The sequence below is a fragment of the Syngnathoides biaculeatus genome, chromosome 12 (assembly GCF_019802595.1).
Source record: "Syngnathoides biaculeatus isolate LvHL_M chromosome 12, ASM1980259v1, whole genome shotgun sequence".
Taxonomy (NCBI): domain Eukaryota; kingdom Metazoa; phylum Chordata; class Actinopteri; order Syngnathiformes; family Syngnathidae; genus Syngnathoides; species Syngnathoides biaculeatus.
In genome coordinates this window covers 7,015,928-7,036,341 of record NC_084651.1, presented here as the reverse complement: position 1 = coordinate 7,036,341, position 20,414 = coordinate 7,015,928, and the positions used below count along the sequence as shown (strand labels likewise).

General features: G+C 44.3%; 1 protein-coding gene across 1 annotated transcript; it reads left to right on the top strand.

Annotated features, from left to right (window-relative positions):
* Window positions 1-20: 20 nt before the first annotated feature.
* Window positions 21-18,663, top strand: edrf1 (erythroid differentiation regulatory factor 1). Its single transcript, XM_061836961.1, has 26 exons — window positions 21-502; window positions 1,049-1,263; window positions 1,572-1,638; window positions 1,716-1,841; window positions 2,554-2,678; window positions 2,765-2,903; window positions 4,098-4,199; window positions 4,279-4,400; window positions 4,683-4,794; window positions 4,862-5,009; window positions 5,080-5,191; window positions 5,258-5,369; window positions 6,689-6,976; window positions 7,061-7,132; window positions 8,076-8,223; window positions 8,309-8,500; window positions 8,578-8,778; window positions 10,502-10,717; window positions 10,796-11,025; window positions 11,104-11,262; window positions 11,939-12,088; window positions 12,165-12,318; window positions 12,411-12,526; window positions 13,949-14,106; window positions 14,179-14,355; window positions 17,527-18,663. The coding sequence occupies exons 1-25, from the start codon at window positions 425-427 to the stop codon at window positions 14,339-14,341; spliced, it is 3,705 nt and encodes a 1,234-aa protein (XP_061692945.1). The 5' UTR covers window positions 21-424; the 3' UTR covers window positions 14,342-14,355; window positions 17,527-18,663.
* Window positions 18,664-20,414: the final 1,751 nt, after the last annotated feature.

Sequence of the window (20,414 nt, the reverse complement as noted above, 5' to 3'; positions counted from 1 at the left end):
CGTGTTGAACAATTTTGTTAATATTTAACGGACAGTAAAATATTATTTTTTAGTACATTTCTTCGTTTGTCATTGTTATCACTGTTTTAAATTTACAAAACGTACGTATATTGGTGAAAGAACATTTCGGGAGAAAGCGGAAGTCGTGTGTTGTCATGAGACGCGACACCGACTGGTCGCTTTAGGGGAGGAGGAGAAACGCAACAGTTCATAATGCGGCGACTGCCCTTGCGTAAGTTTGACAGCGTGAAACGAAGTAGTCTGTGTTAGCCTTCCTCCCGGGGTCTCGTTCACCGCTTTCCAACGTGTCCGGAATGGTACTGAAGGAGCTCAACATGCTAAGCTAAGAGATGGGACTAACTTTAGCTATATCGATAAAAGTGTGTTGGTAGCGCCACTGAAAAACTTGTCTAGTGTGTCAACTATGAGCGCCTCAGAGGAGGACAACGATCCTGGGGACCATGTCCAGGAAGAAACCATCCCCACGGGAGACAACAAGCATGTAAGTAAAAATCTCTGTGATGGTCGTGTGGGGAATTATCCACACATTTCATAGAACTATAATAGTATAGATAACACTACACGGATATAGACCATCACAGTAAGCTGCAGACTTCAGGTTAATAAACATTGAACAAGTAAATACACTGTTGTAACATTGTTTCAAGATGTGTATTATGCAGAATTAATACAAACAAACCCCTTTACGCTTTGTGATGTCTTAACATAAGCACTATGGCAGTTTGGTTTAAGATACAGAAGAGGGAGGTTTTTTTTTTAAATAATGTACGTATTTTTTTCCCAATCTTTATTATCTACAGCACTTTGTTACAGCTGAAGTTATTTACATGCTCTAGAAATAAAGTTTAGTTGATATGTTTGAGTGTCTCTGTTAGCCATTTTTGCTAAGCTTTTCTGTATCAGTGCAATGCATTGTGGGATTTGTTGCTTCTTTCGTGACCACTGGTTGGTCACTTCTGTTCTAAAGACATTTTACGTGTTTGACATTGCTTAATTCAACACACACATATTCTTCATACTTGCGAAGGACTCAGCCATGTGCTCAGGGAGCAGCAGCAACGAAATCAAGAGCCGCGCTGTGGTCAAGTACTGCGCCGCCCCACCTCCCAGCACGTATGCCCTACTGCAGGAGAAGACCGACCTCAAACTGCCTCCTGCCAACTGGCTGAGGGAGAACCCCCAGCTGGGCACCGCTGGTACCACTGTCCTGGGTTCCAGCAGCAAGGGCAAGCCATTTTCAAGGTATCAAATGTCTTTACGGTGGACGAGAGTTTAGCTTGTTCCCTCACACCTGACAGGTACTGGAGTCTTGACCTTTGCGTCATGATTAAAATTTCAAAACTGTGATGTTTATTTACGACAAACAATGTATCTTTGTTCAGTAATCCACGGTAGTGGCATATAATAACTGGCAGAACAATTAATTGGTCTTTCACTAGATGACATACATTATGAAATTAACTGTGTATCCACTTGTAACATTTTTGTTTGGTAGCGTGCTATGAGGTTATATCTTATGTAAAATGTGACAGAAAAGATTTTATTGTCAGTTTTGGGATGGCGTATGAATTTATCGACTGCATCGGCGATGACGTCGACGTCGTATCAGACTCAGAGGTTAGTGGAACAGATCACACGTTTTTTGTATGAGTCTTTTTCAACAAGCCGCTAATACTGATAGTCTTGTCTAACAGAACATCAAGAAGCTGTTGAAAATCCCGTACAGCAAGTCTCACATCAGCATGGCCGTTCACCGCGTGGGTCGTACCCTCCTTTTGGATGAGCTGGACATCCAAGAGCTCTTCATGAGGTCCTCTCAGGTACCACGCTCAGTAGCGCGGACTGTCACTATTTAACTGGGCAAGTCTGAATGCAATTGAACATAATAAAATCCAAATGAAAATTATTTAATGGCATCAAATTGAACACTAGGCACAGTATAGGTAATGCATTGATAATTAGTAATGTAATTCTCGGTCTACAGAGCGCACCTGGTTACAAGCCTCACCAAGTACATTTGTAAACGAAATACCATTTGGTACACACATACGCCGCAGCTGTGTAAAAGCCGCAAGCGCCCGCATTGAAACCCAAATTGAAACACGAGATAGTTACATACAAAGACGGTACACAGAAAGAGTTTTAACGCTAGTGTGGCATTAACGCTAGCGCTGTGCTAAAGCTAGCGCTAATGCTAACAGGGCTGGTTTAAATAAAACTTACTGATAAATATCACTGAGACACACCAGTAACACAGCAGCAACACTCTAGCACAGCGCTGACGCTAGCGCAACGCTAACAGGGCGGGTAAAAGTCACTTCCTCGGCACATATATTCCACAGGTCTCACACTTACCTTTGACACTCGAGTGCTCCCTTGCAGCCGTTATAAAAAATGCACAAATTAGCCGCATCACTGCATAAACCACATGGTTGAAAGCGTGTGGAAAAAGTTGCGGCTTGTAGTTGTAGGTCGGAAATTATGGTATCTGTCTATTTTGGACATCCTGTATTAGCTGTGTCTACGTTGCAGACGGGAGATTGGACGTGGTTAAAGGACTTTTACCAGCGGCTCATGGATCAGAAGTGGCAGAGAAAAAAGAAGAGCAAAGAGCACTGGTATCAGAAAGCCATCTTATCCAAGTTCCTCTACTACAGGCGAGTTATTCAAATCACTCAAACAAACACAATTTCCATGTTATTCTGTAATTCATTTTATACTCACGATTTTGTGTTGCTTGTAGTATTAATGGGGATTGTGCCGCCGAGCCCGTTGCGGACAACCTGAACGACGACGAGGATTGCGGGTCGCAGGAATTTGGCTCGTCATGGCCCACCACCTTCACCGGCTCTGACGCTGACGAGACGGCTGCTTGTAAACAGGTCGATGAGCGATGATTGACATTACAAAATTGCATTTCTTCATTGGCGCTATACATTGCTAGGGATTTAATCCTGTCTCATAAAAATTTGCAAAGTGACACCCCCCCAAAAATGTTTATGATTGCCTATTGATGCCACAAAACAGTGTCAGAGAACTACATGAAAATTCTCAGCTCACCTCAACATAATTTGTTGGCACCGGGATGCCACAAGATGGCGTCAAAGCACCACTTGAAGCTCTACAACGCATTCTAACTTAGGTGGAGCCAAGATGCTACAAGATGGTGGCAAAGCACCAAGTTAAGCTCAACAGCTCACTTTAACATGGTTACTTTGCACCAAGATGCCTTACGCCTGCACACAAAAAAAATGCTTGTACAGTACAAACAACGTTTCAATATACCGTAATTTCCGGCCTACAGAGTGCATCTGATTATAAGCCTCACCCAATATATTTGAAATACCATTTCATACATACATAAGCCACACCTGTGGAAAAGCCGCAAGTGCCCACATTGTAACACGAGCTATTTACAAAGAAAGACGGTACACAGAAAGACTTTTCAAAGTTTTAATACCTTAGCTTAGCTTAACATAGCAACAACACGGTAGCACGAACTGGGCTGGTTAAAAAAAAAAAAATTAAAAACATGTCGGTTAAAAAAAAAAAAAACAGCCCCGGCAGCTACACAGTAGCAACATGGTAGGACAGCACTAACAGGACAAGTTAAAAAAAAATCATACTGGTAAAAATCATGGGAACACGGCAGTAGCACAGCAGCAACAGGCTAGCGCAGTGCTAACAGGGCAGGTTAAAAAAAAATTAATAAAACATACCGGTAAAAGTCGCTTCCTCGGAACATATATTCCACTGGTGTCACTCTTACCTTTTCCGCTCGAGTGCCCCCTCGCGGCCGTTACAAAAAAAAGCACAAATTAGCTGCATCACCGCATAAGCCGCAGGGTTGAAAAGCGTGTGAAAAAAGTCGCGGCTTGTAGGCTGGAAATTACGGTATTTTCCATGAAAATGGAAAAAAAATGTTAAAATGTGTGTTTATTGAGAGGCTTTACAGTGTAAAAATGTTTTTAGCATATGCATATTGCGCGTGGAGAACACATTGCTTGGGATAAACAGGTCTTCACTGTACGTTAGAACAAAAGCAGACTTTTAAATGACTTTGAAAACTGTTTTAGGATCGCGTGCCCATAGACAGCAAATTTGCTCTCGGGCAGGTGACGTCGGTGCCCCAAGAGCAAAACCTCCCAGCGCTCTTTAATGAAGGAGAAAATAGTCAGGTAAGTTCATTCTGTCTCAGCAGATTTGATTGAAATGAGCAGTTAAACCTTACTAAACTAATTTACTGCACTCCACAAGGGTCTGAGGAACGACTTTGTGCGAAACATCATGTGGACCTTCGAGGACATCCACATGCTGGTTGGCTCCAACATGCCGATCTTCGGAGGGGGCCGCTACCCGGCGGTCAGCCTCAAACTCAGGTTGGAATTTTGGATATCAACGTAGGTCAAAGTGCAACAGAATGACGTAGCGGTTAGCTGTTCATAAACATCAGCAAGGTCGAAAACTGTTTTAAATAAATAAATTATAAAAAAAAAAACATAATATTTCCATTGTCTCCCATAACACACACAATCTTCACAATAACTTCAGTTGATAAGAGATTTATTTATTTTTTTTAATTTCAAGCCAATGTTCCATCAAATTCACGTTGAAGCCGTTTCGTCATGTCTTAATATCACACTTCTGTTCCCCCTCCCCAGGGATAACAATAAACCCATCAATATCCTGACAGGTATTGACTACTGGCTGGACAATCTGATGTGTAACGTTCCTGAACTGGTCATGTGCTTTCACGTCAACGGTATTGTTCAGGTAAACATCCGACGTCGCGTCTCTGTAACATCCCACCCTCATTAACACATCAATACGCACGCCGCAGAAATACGAGATGATCAAAACGGAGGACATCCCCCATCTGGAGAACTCGACTTTTTCCACCAGGGTGGTGAAAGACATCGCTCAGAACATCCTCTCTTTTCTCAAGTCCAACTGCACCAAGGAGGGTCACACGTACTGGCTTTTTAAAGGTAGCGCAGCAGAGAAGTACGTTTAAATCCTCATTCGCACGTTTTCAACTATCTCCTGTCATGCCTTTAGCGAGCGGGAGAGACATCGTGAAGCTTTATGATCTTACGACACTGTGCGAGGAAGCCGAAGAGGAGAAAAGCCACAATCCTTTCACGCTCCCCGTGGCTGTGTTGCTTTACAAGTAGGAGAATATCGTCCATTGTTAAATAGACCAAAAAAGGACTAACTGGTTTGTTTTGTGCTTCAGGGTGGCATGCAACCTGATGCTCAAGGCCAGAGAAAACAGAAAGCACTACGGCACAATACGAACTCTGCTTTTAAACTGCGTCAGACTTCTGGACCAGGACAGGCACCCTCAGGTACGGTTTCTTTACATTATATGTTGTGCCATCTCCTTCTTCTTTTCCTTTCGGCTTATCCCGATTAGGGGTCGCCACAGCGTGTCATCTTTTTCCATCTAAGCCAATCACGTGCATCCTCCTCTCTAACACCCTCTCTCACAACATCCATCAACCTTTTCTTTGGTCTTTCTCTCGCTCTTTTGCCTGACAGCTCCATCCTCAGCACCCTTCTACCAATATACTCGCTCTCTCGCCTCTGAACATATCCAACCTGCTCACTCCGAGCGAGAACCTCAACATCTTCATTTCTGCGACCTCAAGTTCTGCTTCCTGTTGTTTCTTCAGAGCCACCATCTCTAATCCTCACCACTGTTTTGTAAACTTTGCCCTTCGTCCTAGCGGAGACTCTTCTGTCACATTACACACCAGACACCTTCCGCCAGCTGTTCCAACCTGCTTGGATCCGTTTCTTCACTTCCTTACCACACTCACCATTGCTCTGTATTGTTGACCCTAAATATTTGAAATTGTCCACCCTCGCTATCTCTTCTCCCTGTAGCCTCACCCACATATATTCTGTTTTACTTCGGCTAATCTTCATTCCTCTCCTTTCCAGTGCATGTCTCCATCTTTCTAATTGTTCCTCTGCATGCTCCCTGCTTTCACTGCATATCACAATATCATTTGCAAACATCATGGTCCAAGGGGACTTCAGTCTAACCTCATCTGTCAGCCTATCCATTACCACTGCAAACAGGAAGGGGCTCAGAGCTGATCCCTGATGCAGTCCCACTTCCACCTTAAATTCCTCTGGCACACCTCACCATTGTTCTGCTGCCATCATACATGTCCTGTACTATTTTAACATACTTCTCTGCCACACCAGACTGACGCATGCAGTACCACAGTTCCTCTCTTGGTACTCTGTCATAGGGTGTAGCACAATGTAGCACCTTCTTACCTTCTCTATACTTTTCCACGAGCATCCTCAAGGCAAATGGTGCATCTGTGGTACTCTTTCTAGGCATGAAACGATACTGTTGCCCTCAAATGCTTACTTCTGTCCCGAGTCGAGCCTCCACTACTCTTTCCCATGACTTCATTGTGTGATCATCTTTATTCCTCTGTAGTTTCCAAAGTTCTGAACTGTCCGAATGACAGCTTGTACTGACTTGAAAAACTCATTAATAAGGTCACTTGTATCTCAAGGAACTATTGTATGAGTACTTTGAGAGCAAATTAAACTTTCCGGGTCAAGGAAGCACTTTATTTCCCATAGTTTATTTAAAGTCCACAAATGAGTCCTGATCTCTCTCTCTCTCTCTCAACACACGCAGATCATCGCCTCGGCCCACTACATGCTGTCAGAGCTCTTCCAGCTAGATGAGCCTCAGGAGGACGACGAGGACGGAGGAGAGTCGTTCCGAGGCTGCGGCTCGGAGGACAGCTACAGTAACGACGACCGCGAAGAGGACGACGAGGACCTGGAGGTGGAGGAGGAGAGCGACGACAGTAGTTCGGAGAGGAACAGCCGAGCGCGGGATGACAGTAAAGCTGTGGCTGTCATCCGCTCTGTCGGAGAGCTGTCGGTCCCGGAGAAATACAAATCTACTCAGCTCATTCGAGTTAGTGGTGGTGTTGTTTTTTTTTTTTTTTTTTTTAATTGATTGTATGCGTTTTCATTACCTGTTACATATTTGTCTTTGCAGCCAGGCTGTGCTTTTCCTGTCTCGCAAGATAAAGAGGAGCGATGCAGACATGTCCTCAACTACGTGTTAAAGGCAAGTCTGGGGGATTTTTGCATTTTCTTGAACACGATTACCTCAGAGAAGCAGTGCCTCAATGAATTTGAGGGTCTTAATTAATTTGAAGCACTGTGTTGGGCCCACAAATGGCGAAAAACTGTGGATAATTACAGTAATTCCCGGCCTACAGAGCGCACGTGATTATAAGCCTCACCCAGTACATTTGTATAGGAGATATCATTTGGTACACACATATGCCGCACCGGCGTAAAAGCTGCGAGTGCCCACGTTGAAAGATGAGATATTTACAAAGAAAGACGGTACACCAAAAGAGTTTTCAAAATTTAATACCTTAGCTTAGCTTAACATAGCAACAACACGGTAGTGTGAACAGGGCTGGTCAAAAAACAAAACACCGGTAAAAGTTACTTCCTCGGCACATATATTCCACCGGTCTCACAAATTAGCCGCATCACTGCATAAGTCGCAGGGCTGAGAGCGTGTGGGGGGGAATCGCAATTTATAGGCTGGAAATTACGGTAATGCACATGATAATTGCACTGGAAAAATAGTTAAAAAGAATATTCATGAAGAAACAGATTTACTGCCATAAAGCGTTTTCAGGGTTGCACCCCTTCATAATAAACAAAAAAACTAATGAAATAATTTGAAAAACAGTTTGAAAAAGCATTTTGATAATCAATGATGATTTTGAGGAAAAGAAAAATACTGTGCCGATAAAAATATGCAATATAGCCGGAACTCAATGCAACAACCGTCATATAGTGGAAGAATACTGTTGCGTTACCGTTGCAGGGACTCTCATTGTTCCAGGGCTGGGTCTCATTGTTTCCTGACATGTGCATCCTGGGTCTCACGCAGTGTCGAGAGATCTATTTGGGCATAATGTTAACTATGGCAACATCAAAAATGCTAAAAACGGTGTGTTTTCATAATTGTTTTAAATGACTGCGCACAGGGGCTGAAGGCAGTAGATAGCAGCATTAAGAGGGAGAGTGACCTCCCAGCTGTGGACCCCAATACGCCCATCCCTCTCAAGTACGAAGACAGGAGCGCCAGCAGAAACTGCGCCACGGAGAAAGGCATCTCTCCTCTCCTTGAAAGAGGTCGCCAAATTATCCGGCATTACCACAATAAAGCTGCGGAGATTATCGACATTTAAGGTTCCAAACCTAATGTCGTCTGTCTCAGTGGGGCCCTTCCACGCGGACCAGAAACACCCGACGCGCTCGGGCATGATTCCCGGCTCTTGGCAGCACCAGATGAAGCTGCAGCTCTTCCTCAAGGCCTCCAAGGCGTACTACGTGCTGTCCGACGCCGCCACCAACCTGCTGAAATACGGACGGGCGTTGCGTTATATCAAACTGTCTCTGCAGAGCTACGGTAAGATTTCCAACCAAACTCCAGAAATCAGTTCCCATCAATTCGGCATCATTTCTCCTTCCTCTTTTCCCACCCAGATGCGTATTGCACCATCGGCGGCGTGCTACACCCGCAGGTGCTGCTGTTTCACAGCCACGGCCTCTCGCTGTGTGGGGACATCCAGCTGATGTTGGCCCAGAACTCTGACAACAGGGCTGCGTACCAGGAGGAGTACAGCTACCAGACCAAAGAGGACCAGGAGATCTTACACAGCCTGCACAGGGAGAGCAGCTGCCAAGGTCAGGAGCAAAATCACAATCCACTACAATTAAATCTGAGTAAGTGATGCACCTCAAAAACGACTATAATTGCAGGTATTGTCTGTTTAAACCATCGTTATACCCGACACTATAACCCCCCCTCTGCCCTTTTATATAATTTCAAACTCATCTTACATTTCCCTTAAAAAAATAAATGACTTGATTTGGCAAAAAAAGCCCCAAAAAAGAGCAATAGTCAAGCAATAATGAGACTGTCGTCATTTGTAAGATCGTTCTCTTAAGTGCCTCCTTGGCATAGCACAAACGTGCTGCAGACGCTTTGGAACATCTGCAACAATGGACCTTTCCGATGGCGATCTTAAGCTCTGCCCCCTTAGCCTTGTCCCACAAGCTTCCAAAATGGAGATTGAACAGAACATGTTTGAAGTTGATTCTCTATCACGTATTCCAGATAATATTGGGGTATGTTTTTTGCCAAATGCAAGAGATTTCTACAGAGAGGTTTCAACTATTTCACGCAAGGAGATGTACACGGAATTAAGATTTTGGACAGAGCAGGACGCAATGTCAGAGTTACAGCGAAATGTTGGCAATCGATGCAAAAAAAAGTTTGACGCCTCACAAACTTCATATTGAAATCCAACAGGATAAAATATTGGAATCGTACTGTCATGTAAAGCAGGGTGAGTACTTTTTACTTGGAAAGACCATGAGTAATATCATTGTAGTCTTTGTAAGTGAGTGGGTGTATTCATTTGACTTGCCTCATAATCGAAACCAGTTCTCCGTCTTAAAAGTCGGATGTGATACAAATAGGCAAATAGACATTTCTCGTGCATGACATGGCGCATTTATGCATCACTAACCCGACACTTCGGCATAAAACATTACACACTTCATTCAGTAGGTCAGTGATACGCTAACAAAACGAAAGTTGTTCTCCTGCAATGTATAAAGCTCTGATAATAATAATAAGATACTTCTTCCTCACTTACCTTCAAACATACAGCCTTGTGTTTGTCGATATTGTCCACATTTAGCTGTACGTGCGCTCTTCCGCGAGCCTTAATTCATCGAAGACACTTCAACTGTGTTACAGGCTTTGGAAAATGAATCAAGCGGGCTTCCGTCACCTAGCCGGATATGTTTCATCAGAGTTGCGCGTTCCCCAAGCGGATCTGAGGACCATTTTCTACGTAACATTAACTTTGCCAAGCGCACGCTACTGACAACCAGCATTGCTTGTGGGACAACATGGCGAGAGGGGCGTGTCTAGCCAGGGGTTAAGACAATCTGACAAACTATCTGATTGGCTATTATCGTACGAGTAATTGACAGGTCGGAAAGGTCCATCTTGGCTTCTCCCCAACATACAAAGACTGTTGCCTCTCGAGGTCGAGAAGTGCAACTTCAACGTCCATCTTTGACACAAATGCTAGTGAACCCCATAGTTGTTTTGCATGGATGTGTTCCAGACACACTCGTGCTTTAAACACATTTACCTCATTGTAAATGTATTGTTGGAGCTATGAAATAATGGGGGAGCACTGCAGTACTTTAGGCACAATCTTGAGGGATCGTAGGACGTTAGAGAAAAACCACAAAAACATACCAACAGCCAAGTTTTTCCAATAAATGGCTGCAGATCAGTCAGTGCCACGGAAAAAAATGCAAAGAGGTAAATGCGTGACTAGCGAACTGCAGCAATTGGGCACTCACAATTGTAGTTGTCACCCCGTAGCTTTCAACATGGCAACTGACCTGGCCACGGACCTCGAGTACCAGCTGTTTGTGAGCAGCAAGTGTTACGAGGCCGCCTACGAGCTGCTCGTCTCCCACGCTTTGAAGGAGGAGGCGTCGGACCAGCTGGCCCAACTGCTCAAACGGCTCGGGAACATCCGCAACGAGATGGGCGTCTACTACATGAACCAAGCGGCGACCATGCAGACGGACCAAGGTCCTACGATTAAAATTAACTGGGGAGGAAAAAAAAAAAAATGGGACGTCTAATTAGCGGTCGTCTCCACTCTTGCAGAGAAGAGCTCGGTGTCTGTCGCCGAGCAGGAGGTGTGGAAAAAGAGCTTTGCCTTTTTCGAGAAGGGCATGAAGGACTTTGAAGCCATAGGGGACAGCACCAACAAAGCGCTGCTGCTGTGCAACACGGGCAAACTGATGAGGATCTGCGCCCAGGCCCACTCGGGCGTGGTCTCCGTGGACGACAGCAGGGGCGAGTTCTCCCCCGAGGAGGCTCTTTACTACCACAAGGTGATGCTGAACTACTGCGCTGCGTGTACCGCACCTTAAACGCATGTCTACAGATGTCTTCTTTTTTTCAAATACCAGGCTATAGACTACTACCTACGTGCGATGAGGTCGTTGTCTTGCCGAGAGAACCACCAGCCAGTCTGGGACAGTGTGAACTGGGAGCTGTCCACTACGTATTTCACACTGGCAACACTTCTGCAAGACTACGCGCCGCTGTCCAGGAAGGCTCCGGAACAGGTATCATGTAACAGTTGTTCATCTGTAATTCAAATACTAAATATACCGTAATTCCTGGCCTACGGAGCGCACCTAGTTATAAGCCTCACCCAGTACATTTGGAAAGGAAATACTATTTGGGACATACATACGCCCCAGCCGTGTAAAAGCCGCAAGTGCCCACATTGAAAAACACGAGATATATTTACAAAGAAAGACGGGACACAGAGAGTTTAACGCTAGTGCCAGCACCGCGCTAATGCTAACGGCATGCTAACGCTACCGCAGCGCTATAACACGGCTGGTTAAAAAAAAAAACAAAAAAAAAAAAACATACCGGTAAAAATCACTGAGACACAACAGTAACACGCTAGCGCTAACAGGGCCGGACCGTTAAGTCACTTCCTCGGCACATATATTCCGCCGGTCTCATTCCTACCTTTTCACGGCAGTAACACGCTAGTGCTAACAGGGCCGGGCCAGTAAAAGTCACTTCCTCGGCAGATATATTCCACCTGTCAAACTCCTACCTTTTCAGCTCGAGCGCCCCCTTGCGGCCGTTAGAAGAAAAAAAAAATCCACAAATTAGCTGCATCACCGTATAAACTGCAGCGTTGGAAGCGTGTGTAAAAAATTGCGGCTTGTAGGCCGGAAATGACGGTAGTCCATTTTTTTTTTTTTGGTATATTTCTTCTAGATTGAGCGGGAAGTAACAGAGGCCATGATGAAGTCGCTCAAGTATTGCGACCTGCACACAGAGTCTGCGCGTCAGCCGCTGTACCAGTACAGAGCGGCCACCATCCACCACCGCCTGGCCTCCATGTACCACAGTTGCTTCCGCAACCAGGTGGGGAAACCGTGGCAACGACCTCCCTCCAACCAAATGCTGTGTGGGCTTCGCTAACAAATCCAAACCAAACCAGGTGGGGGACGAGCGCTTGAGGAAGCACCACCGGAGCCTGGCGGAGCTCCACTACAGCAAGGCCGTGCATTTGTTCCTCAGCCTCAAAGACGCGCCGTGCGAGCTGCTCCGCGCACTGCTGGAGAGGGTGGCCTTCGCCGAGTTCACCATGGCAGGTGCGTTCCGTTGCGGCCTACGGTCTTTGTCTTCTCCAATGTCAGATTGGAGATAACTTGCCCCCCTCTTGGTGTTTTGTGTCTCGCCTCAGCTCAGAACAGCACCACGGCCAAGCAGAAGAGCCTGACTGCAGCTCTGGAGATCATGGCGGAGACTCGCTGTGCCTTCCAGATTATTCACAAAGAACTGCTTGAGGAGCAGAAAGAGGTTTGAAGGACTTTCTGATGGTCAGGTCGCATGCTCTAAAAATACAATTATACAAGGTCAATATGGAAGGAAACATACGATTCATTTTTTTTTCTCACTTTTTGAAAGAGTTTCCAGGTGTCTTAACATGCCTGTGACTTGTCAAATTACTGTAATTCCTGGCCTACAGAGCGCACCTGGTTACAAGCCTCACAGAGTACATTTGTAAAGGAAATACCATTTGGTACATACATATGCCGCAGCTGTGTAAAAGCTGCAAGTCCCCACATTGAAAACAAAGAAGGACGGTACACAGAAAGAGTTTATTGCTAGCGTGGCGCTAATGCTGGCTAGTTAGTTGCGCTAGTGCTAACGCTTGCGCCGCGCTAATGCTAACAGAGAAGGGGCCAGTTAAAATAAAACTTAGCAGTAAATATCACTTAGACGCACCAGTAACACAGCGCTCACGCTAGCTAGTTAGCCGCGCTAACCTTATTGCTAACACTAGCGCCGCGCTAAAGCTAGTGGTAATGCTCACATAACATAAAATAAAATAATAATAAAATAAAACTTACTGGTAAATATCACTGAGACACACCAGTAACACAGTAGCAACACGCTACCACACCACTAACGCTAGCTAGTTAGCCGTGCTAAAGCGAGTGCCGCGCTAAAGCTAGGGCTAATGCTAACAGGGCTGGTTAAAATAAAACTTACTGGTAAATATCACAGACACGCCAGTAACACAGTAGCAACACGCTAGCACAGCACTAACTCTTGCTGGTGATAACGCTAGCGCCAGGCTAAAGCTAGCGCTAATGCTAACAGGGCCGGTTAAAATAAAACTTACCAGTAAGTATCACTGAGACACGCCAGTAACACAGCAGCAACAAGCTAGGACAGCATTAACACGGACGGTAAAAGTCTCTTCCTCGGCACATATATTCTATCATTTCACTTACCTTTTCCGCTCGAGTGCCCCATTGCGGCCGTTACAAAAAACGCACAAACTAGCCGCATCACCGCATACTTCGCAGGGTCAAAAGCGTGTGGAAAAAAGTCACGGCTTGTAGGCTGGAAATTACAGTACCCCAAATATCACAGCCAAGTGAGCTCACCCTCAACTTTCTTCATATTCTGCACAACCAAGGCCAAGTATGGTTGTCGCAACGAGACGCGTGACGGCTTTGTGTCGCAAGTCGAAATTGGAACGACAAATACGCATCCAGTTGAGTGAAGTGAAAAGAAAAGTCGGCAACGGCGGTACTAAAATGCCCTCGCGTGCGGGGGGAGGTAACTCACCTGGCCCCGCCCCTTAAAGTCAAGCTAATTTCTTGACTTTCTATTTTATCATTTTTTTTAACACCATTCTGGAGTTCAGTAAAAATAAGTGGACACTAGGTGGTGCTGCTCACCTCTTATTTCATGCCCCGTGGTTTTCAGGGAGGCGACGCAGCTCTCCCGCCGGCTTCGGGCGGCCCCCCGTCGGGAGGTCTCAACTTCCAGGAGGTGACCAAACTGACCGTTCTGTTTGAGTCTCGCTTCTCCGACCTGCTCCTGCAGCTCATCAAACTCATGCTGAAAACCAAACGCAAACCCAGGTGAGGATCCCGAAAACCGGTTCCGGCCACCTTTTCACCTTGCAGAGAGCCTCACAAATTCTCGATGTGCAGCAAAAAGGACGAAGAGCTCCTGCAAAGCTACAAGAAGGTTTACTCCAAGCTGCTGCGCTGCGACAAGAACACGCCTCTGCTGGCCCGCCTTCTGCTCTACGTCGAGCTGCTGCGGCAGCTCACGCCCGACGCCGAAGACGACGGCGCCGACACGTTATCTTGACGGCACTTTACAAGGTATTAGTCAACAAAAAAAAAAAAGACTTCTTGCACCTTTTGGAAGATGGTGGACTTGTATGTCAAGTTTCGACATGTGTGGTGGTTGTACTCTGCTCCCAAAAAGTTTTCAAAAGTATTCAGCTTTCAAGGAGGAAAAAATAATAATAAATCAAATCATATCATACAACTTTTGTCAATTTTGAGATTTAGCTTCTTGCCAGAGAACAGCAAGTTGTGGAAAAAATGCATTCAAAAGTTCACGAGTAAAGTTTGCAGTTCGACTCCTAAAGATTTGCATATTTGTGGATAATTTTCCGTCCATCCATTTTCAACCTCTCACTTGTCAGCTCAATACACGTACCACAGGAAAAAAATCCATCCTTTTTTTTTTACCGCTTATCCTCATGAGGGTCACGGGGAGTGCTAGAGCCTATCCCAACTGTCAATGGGGAGGAGGCGGGGTGCACCCTGAACTGATTGCCAGCCAATCGCAGGGCACATATGGACAAAACAACCGCACTCACAATCACATCTACGGGCAATTTAGTGTGTCCAAGTAATGTTGCAGGTTTTTGGGATGTGGGAGAAAACCCAGGCAGGCACGGGGAGAACATGCAGACTCCACACAGGCGGCTCCGGGATCGAACCCGGGACCTCAGAACTGTGAGGCCAACGCTTTACCAGCTGAGCCTCCCGTGCCACCATATTTTTCCCATTCTCAACTATTTTTTTTTTTTTTTAATGGAATTATTTTTAGCATTTTTTTCAGGATTATTTGAAACTTCAACGGCACGGTGTTGCAGCTGGTAAAAGCGTCGGCCTCACAGTTCTGAGGTCCCGGGTTCGATCCCGGACCTGCCTTTGTGGATTTTGCATGTTCTCCCCGTGCCTGCGTGGGTTTCCTACGGGCACTCCGGTTTCCTCCCACATCCCAAAACCATGCGACATTAATTGGACACTCTAAATGCCCGTAGGTGTGATTGGTTGTTTGTCTCTATGTGGCCTGCGATTGGCTGGCACTCAGTTCAGGGTGTACCCCGCCTCCTGCCCTTTGACACCTGGGATGTGTTTCAGCACTCCCCACTACGCTCGTGAGGATAAGCGGCTAAGAAAATGGATGGATGGATATTGAAACTTCCATTTATCTTTTTTTGGGGGAGAAAGGGGAATCACAAAAACACTTATTGGTGGTTTTTATCTGATATTTTTTGGGGGGTTGAAAAATAAAAATGTTTTCCCTCGCTCTTGGCAGTGCGGCCCGGTCCGTCACCCCCGCAAATAGTGTTCCATCCAGAATCTTCTCGCAAAAGCTGAATATTTGTATCTTTTTGTGTGTGGTAGTAGTCTGTCGACTCGTATGTGGAGTCACTTGTACCGCACGACACCACTGTACAGAAATAGATTTAAAAAAAAAAAAAAAAAAGTACATGACGAACGGTGGGTGATACCGATTTATAGGTGTCATTTCCTGCCAGAGCAACAAACTCGACAGATTTGGGACGATGTGTTTTTTGAGCCATTTTAGCGCATTGGCACCACAAGAAGAGTTTGGCATGGGCGGGATTATTGCGGGCATCCCGCAGCCGGATAAAAACATGCCGAACGTGACGTCAGCGTGATGCGGGCGCCGCGTTTGTTTGAAGAAAATGACTTTGGATGCTATCATGTCCTAACACCCAATGGTGAAACGAGGCCTAATTTGGGCCATTTTTTTTTTTTTTTTTTTTTTAAATTTTCCAGGAAAGGGCCTTCAATGCTCAGTAATTATCTTATTTTTGATATTGACATATTTTTGATTTGTTACTTTGTGTTTTCTTTTTCATGTTGAATTCTCAAATCCAAAACCCTTTAATTGCATAAAAATGTGACATTTGCTGTGCTATGGAAATAAACATTTGTACCAGCTACAACTGCTGCCGACCATCAAGGACGATGTGGCTTACTCTTTTATTTGAATTCATAACGTGTACATTTCAGTCTTTATATTTATGAAACTGTAAAATCATTGTAACATTTAGAGTGACACTAGGACGGCACAGAGGTTTTTTTTTTTTTTTAAAATAACTCAAAAAGACCACAGGGTCACTGAACACGGAAGTGGTCTTGTGGCACCATCCGTATTAACCTAAATAGATAAAGGATAGACATTTCCATCCATTTTCTTTGCCACTTATCCTCACAAGGGTCGCGGGGAGTGGCGGAGCCTCTCCCGGCTGTCAACGGGCCGGAGGGGGGGCACAGCCTGAACTGGTTGCCAGCCAATCGCAGGGCACATCGGGACAAACAGCCGCACTCACAATCACACCTTGGGGCAATTTAGAGTGTCCAATTAATGTTGCGTGTTTTTTGGGATGTGGGAGGAAACCGGAGTGCCCGGAGAAAACCCACGCAGGCACGGGGAGAACATGCAAACTCCACAAGGGTGGGGCCGGGATCGAACCCGGGTCCTCAGAACTGTGAGGTCAACGCTTTTACCGGTTGATCTCGAGCCTGCCGCCCAGGATAGACATTTGTCATTTTTAATTAGTTATTTCCATTTACTTTGGACTCAAATCCAAGCCGGTTGCTTGTCTCGTCAATAGTCGTCATAGTAACGAAAGCCCCGCTTGTCATTGGCCCAGCGGTACGGGCGCAAGGCTCCACCAAAAGATGCCAAAGAAAAAGCACGCGGTCTGATTTACTTGCAAGCCACACAAATAGGACAAATTTGTCTTTGTGATAACTTTAAAAAAAACCACTATATTTTTTTCCTGATGGTTATGACACACTTGTTACTCTGGAATAATTTTTTCTTTCGCACATCAGACATGAAAACACGACTCGTTCTTAAATCTTATCTTCATATCTCCTTGGCAATCGACACCCACTGAGATGTTGACTTTAAAAAAAAAAAGTTTTTATTCCCATTGCTTTTGTGGCTCCTTTTATGACTGACAGTGTCTTTTCATTTTATTTATGGTATCATATTATTTATTTCGCAAGCTTAAGTGTTTCATGCGAACCTTTTTGCTTTTGATGTAATTTTATCCCTTTGGCGCGATGTGCCTGCTTTTAAAGTGCTTCAACAAAAAGTTGGATCGGAATGGAATTTGATATCACAATCTTAGTAAAAAAAAAAATTCACTCTGCTATTAAATTTTTTAAAATGTTTTCTCTTTCATGCTCCCACGAATAAATTAATATGTCAAGGAAATTAAAAGCAGGCTCCAGCGAAAGGACAAAGGTGACGCGGCTCAGTGACTCACTCTCGTGGTGTTGTTGGTGTGACGACCCGGAGACTGTTGAGGAGTACTCGTGGAACAGCAGCCGCTCCCGGACCTTCGGCGCCGGACCCCTGGCGCGGGAACCCGGCGGCGGGCGGATCGGCGCCGCACGCTTGTCGCTAGGGATCAAAGAAGTGGACCCGAGCCGTCCGCATGGCGCGCCACCTGTGGGGGTCATTGGGAAAATTCAAAGTCACGTTCACAGCTATGAACAATTTATAGTGAACAAGAAGAAGTCCCGAGCAGAAATTCGAAGCCAAGCTGAAATGGATTCAAAATTGTAATTTTTGAACTCATTTCATGTAATTCGGGATCGCGATTTTGACCCACAATTACCGGCTGAGTAACAATGACATTAGCACCACACAAGGTTTTCATGTAAAAAAATTTAATTCATTGATTGTGTGCCTGTAATTTTTTTTGGTTTTAAATTTTTATTTTCTTTACATTTTAGGTTAAGTTTTTTATGTCCACATTTAGTCTTAATTTCCCTTTTTTTGGTTTGTCTTGTTATACTTTTAATTGTATTTTTTCAGGTATTTTTTTTCTTTATTTTGTTGTAATTTTGTTTTATTTTTGCGGTGATTTTATTTTGTGTGTTATGTTTTTGTTTTGTTTATTTTGGTTTGATGAAATTTGTTTTATTTTTGTGAATTAGATTTATTGCATTTTATTTTTCCATTTCATTTATTTAATTTGTTTTTCGTTATATCATGCTTCATTTACTTGGGTTTCATTTTGTTGCAATTGTAATTTTTTTCTAATTCACTTCTTCAATGTTAGTTTGTTTTTGTCATTTTAATAATTTTTTATAACTTTTTCAATTTTAGCTTTGTCATTATTTTAATGATTTCTTATAATTTTTTACCATCACTTTTTCAATGTGAGTTTGTTTTTGTCATTTTAATTTCGTTATTTTTTTTACCGTCACTTTTTCAATGTTAGTTTGTTTTTATGTCATTTTAATAATTTCTTTAATAGTTTTTTCTCTGTAATTCTATCTCCTGGTTATTTGTATTTTGTTGTTGTTGTGATTTCAATTTGTTCTCCATCTGTTTGTCTCATTTGTTCATCCGTCCATCAAATGTAATTTCAAATTCGATTTTCCTGCTTGGTTAATTATGACTTCATCAATTGAGGAATAAAAAAAAAAGTATTAAATCAAAATAAATGTGTTCGTTTTTTTTTTTTTTTTTTTTTTGAGGAGCGTTTTTGTTTGATTTTATTGGGTGGGGCAGGTTGTCAAGAATAGCAGATGCAATCGGCGTGAGAATTTGAATTTTTATACATCACCTCACAAATAATAATTATAATCTAATCACAAATGATTTGTCATTGCAATTCATTTCAACAGAAGTAAAAATGTGCATATCAGATACCAGTACTGAACTGTTTTCTTGCTTTGTATACAACCCAAGTCGATCCCCCCCCTTCATAAAAATAAACAACAAATGCTTGTGATTATCCTTTTTTTTCTTTTTTTTTTTTAGGATGTGCACACTGTAATCCTCTATTACCTCCTGGCGGAGACACACAAAAAAAGGCAGCCGCAGATTTAGATTTTTTTTTTTTTTTAAATCCTGGACTACATCTGGCACACATCACAACTCAACATTTCATTTGCTATGATTGAAAAAAAAAATTAAATTTAAAAAAGGGATTTTCTCATCCATCTGCATTGTAAACGTATTTGCCATGACAGTTTTACCTTGGATGCTCCCACGGGTGCTCGAGCATGCAGTGATCAGCTAATGGGAGGCTCAGTGTTGTTGCGCGCCGGTTAACAAATTTATCCATCTTCTTTGCCGCCTATCCTCACAAGGGTCGCGGGGAGCGCTGGAGCCGATCCCAACTGTCAACGGGCAGGAGGCGGGGTACACCCTCAACTGGTACCCAGCCAATCGCAGGGCACGTAGAGACAAAACAGTCGCACTCACAATCACACCTACGGACAATTTTGAGTGCCCAATTAGTGTTGCATGTCTTTGTAATGTGGGAGGAAACCGGAGTGCCCGGAGAAAACCCACGCAGGCACGGGGAGAACATGCAAACTCAACACAGGCGTGGCCGGAATCGAACCCAGGTCCTCAGAACTGTGAGGCCAATGTTTTACCAGCTGATCCACCGTGCTTTATTAAATCGTCCATCGTCCCAAAACGGTCGCAACGTACGTGGAACTTTTCCGTGCTCCGTACCTGGCTCGTCGATGAAAGGCGGCCATGCGTCTCCATCCATTTCGAAAACAGCAGCGTGGAAACCACGTGCGGACGAATGTCCTCCGGAAGCTGTCTGTCCTCAGGAAAAATGCAGAGAGACTTCCCTCCAAGGAGGGGGTTGGGGGGGGGGGGGGAGAACGAAACAACCTTCATTCAGATTTTTCACATTTTTTCACGTTTACTCATATAGCACATGACAACTGCCACTGTGGGGGAGTTCATCAGAGCAAAGGGGAGAACGCATCTTTTGAATAAAAATAATCATAAAAAATTATAGGTACAGTAGGCAGACAAAGACAAGAAGACAAAGAAGAGGAGGAAACTGGATTCGTATTAAGAAGAAAAAGAGGAAGGCACAGAGCCTACAACTGAATGTAGGGATTTACAGCCAAAGTTGGATGTTTTGGAGACGAGGTTCGAGAGAGCAGACTTCAATGGTTTGGACGTGTCCAGAGGCGAGAGAGTGAGGATATTGGTCGAAGGGTGCTGAGGATGGAGCTGCCGGCCAAACGAGTGAGAGGAAGACCAAAGAAAAGGTTGATGGATGTGGTGAGGGAAGAAGAAGAAGGTACAGTAGGCAGCACAAATACCAAACTCA

What these genes read in the sequence shown, in the direction of transcription:
- edrf1 (XM_061836961.1), top strand. Translation starts at nt 425, where the DNA reads ATGAGCGCCTCAGAGGAGGACAACGATCCTGGGGACCATGTCCAGGAA. An exon ending in CCACGGGAGACAACAAGCAT is followed by an intron (nt 503 to 1,048) that starts GTAAGTAAAAAT and finishes ATACTTGCGAAG; the next exon opens with GACTCAGCCATGTGCTCAGG. An exon ending in AAGGGCAAGCCATTTTCAAG is followed by an intron (nt 1,264 to 1,571) that starts GTATCAAATGTC and finishes TTTTATTGTCAG; the next exon opens with TTTTGGGATGGCGTATGAAT.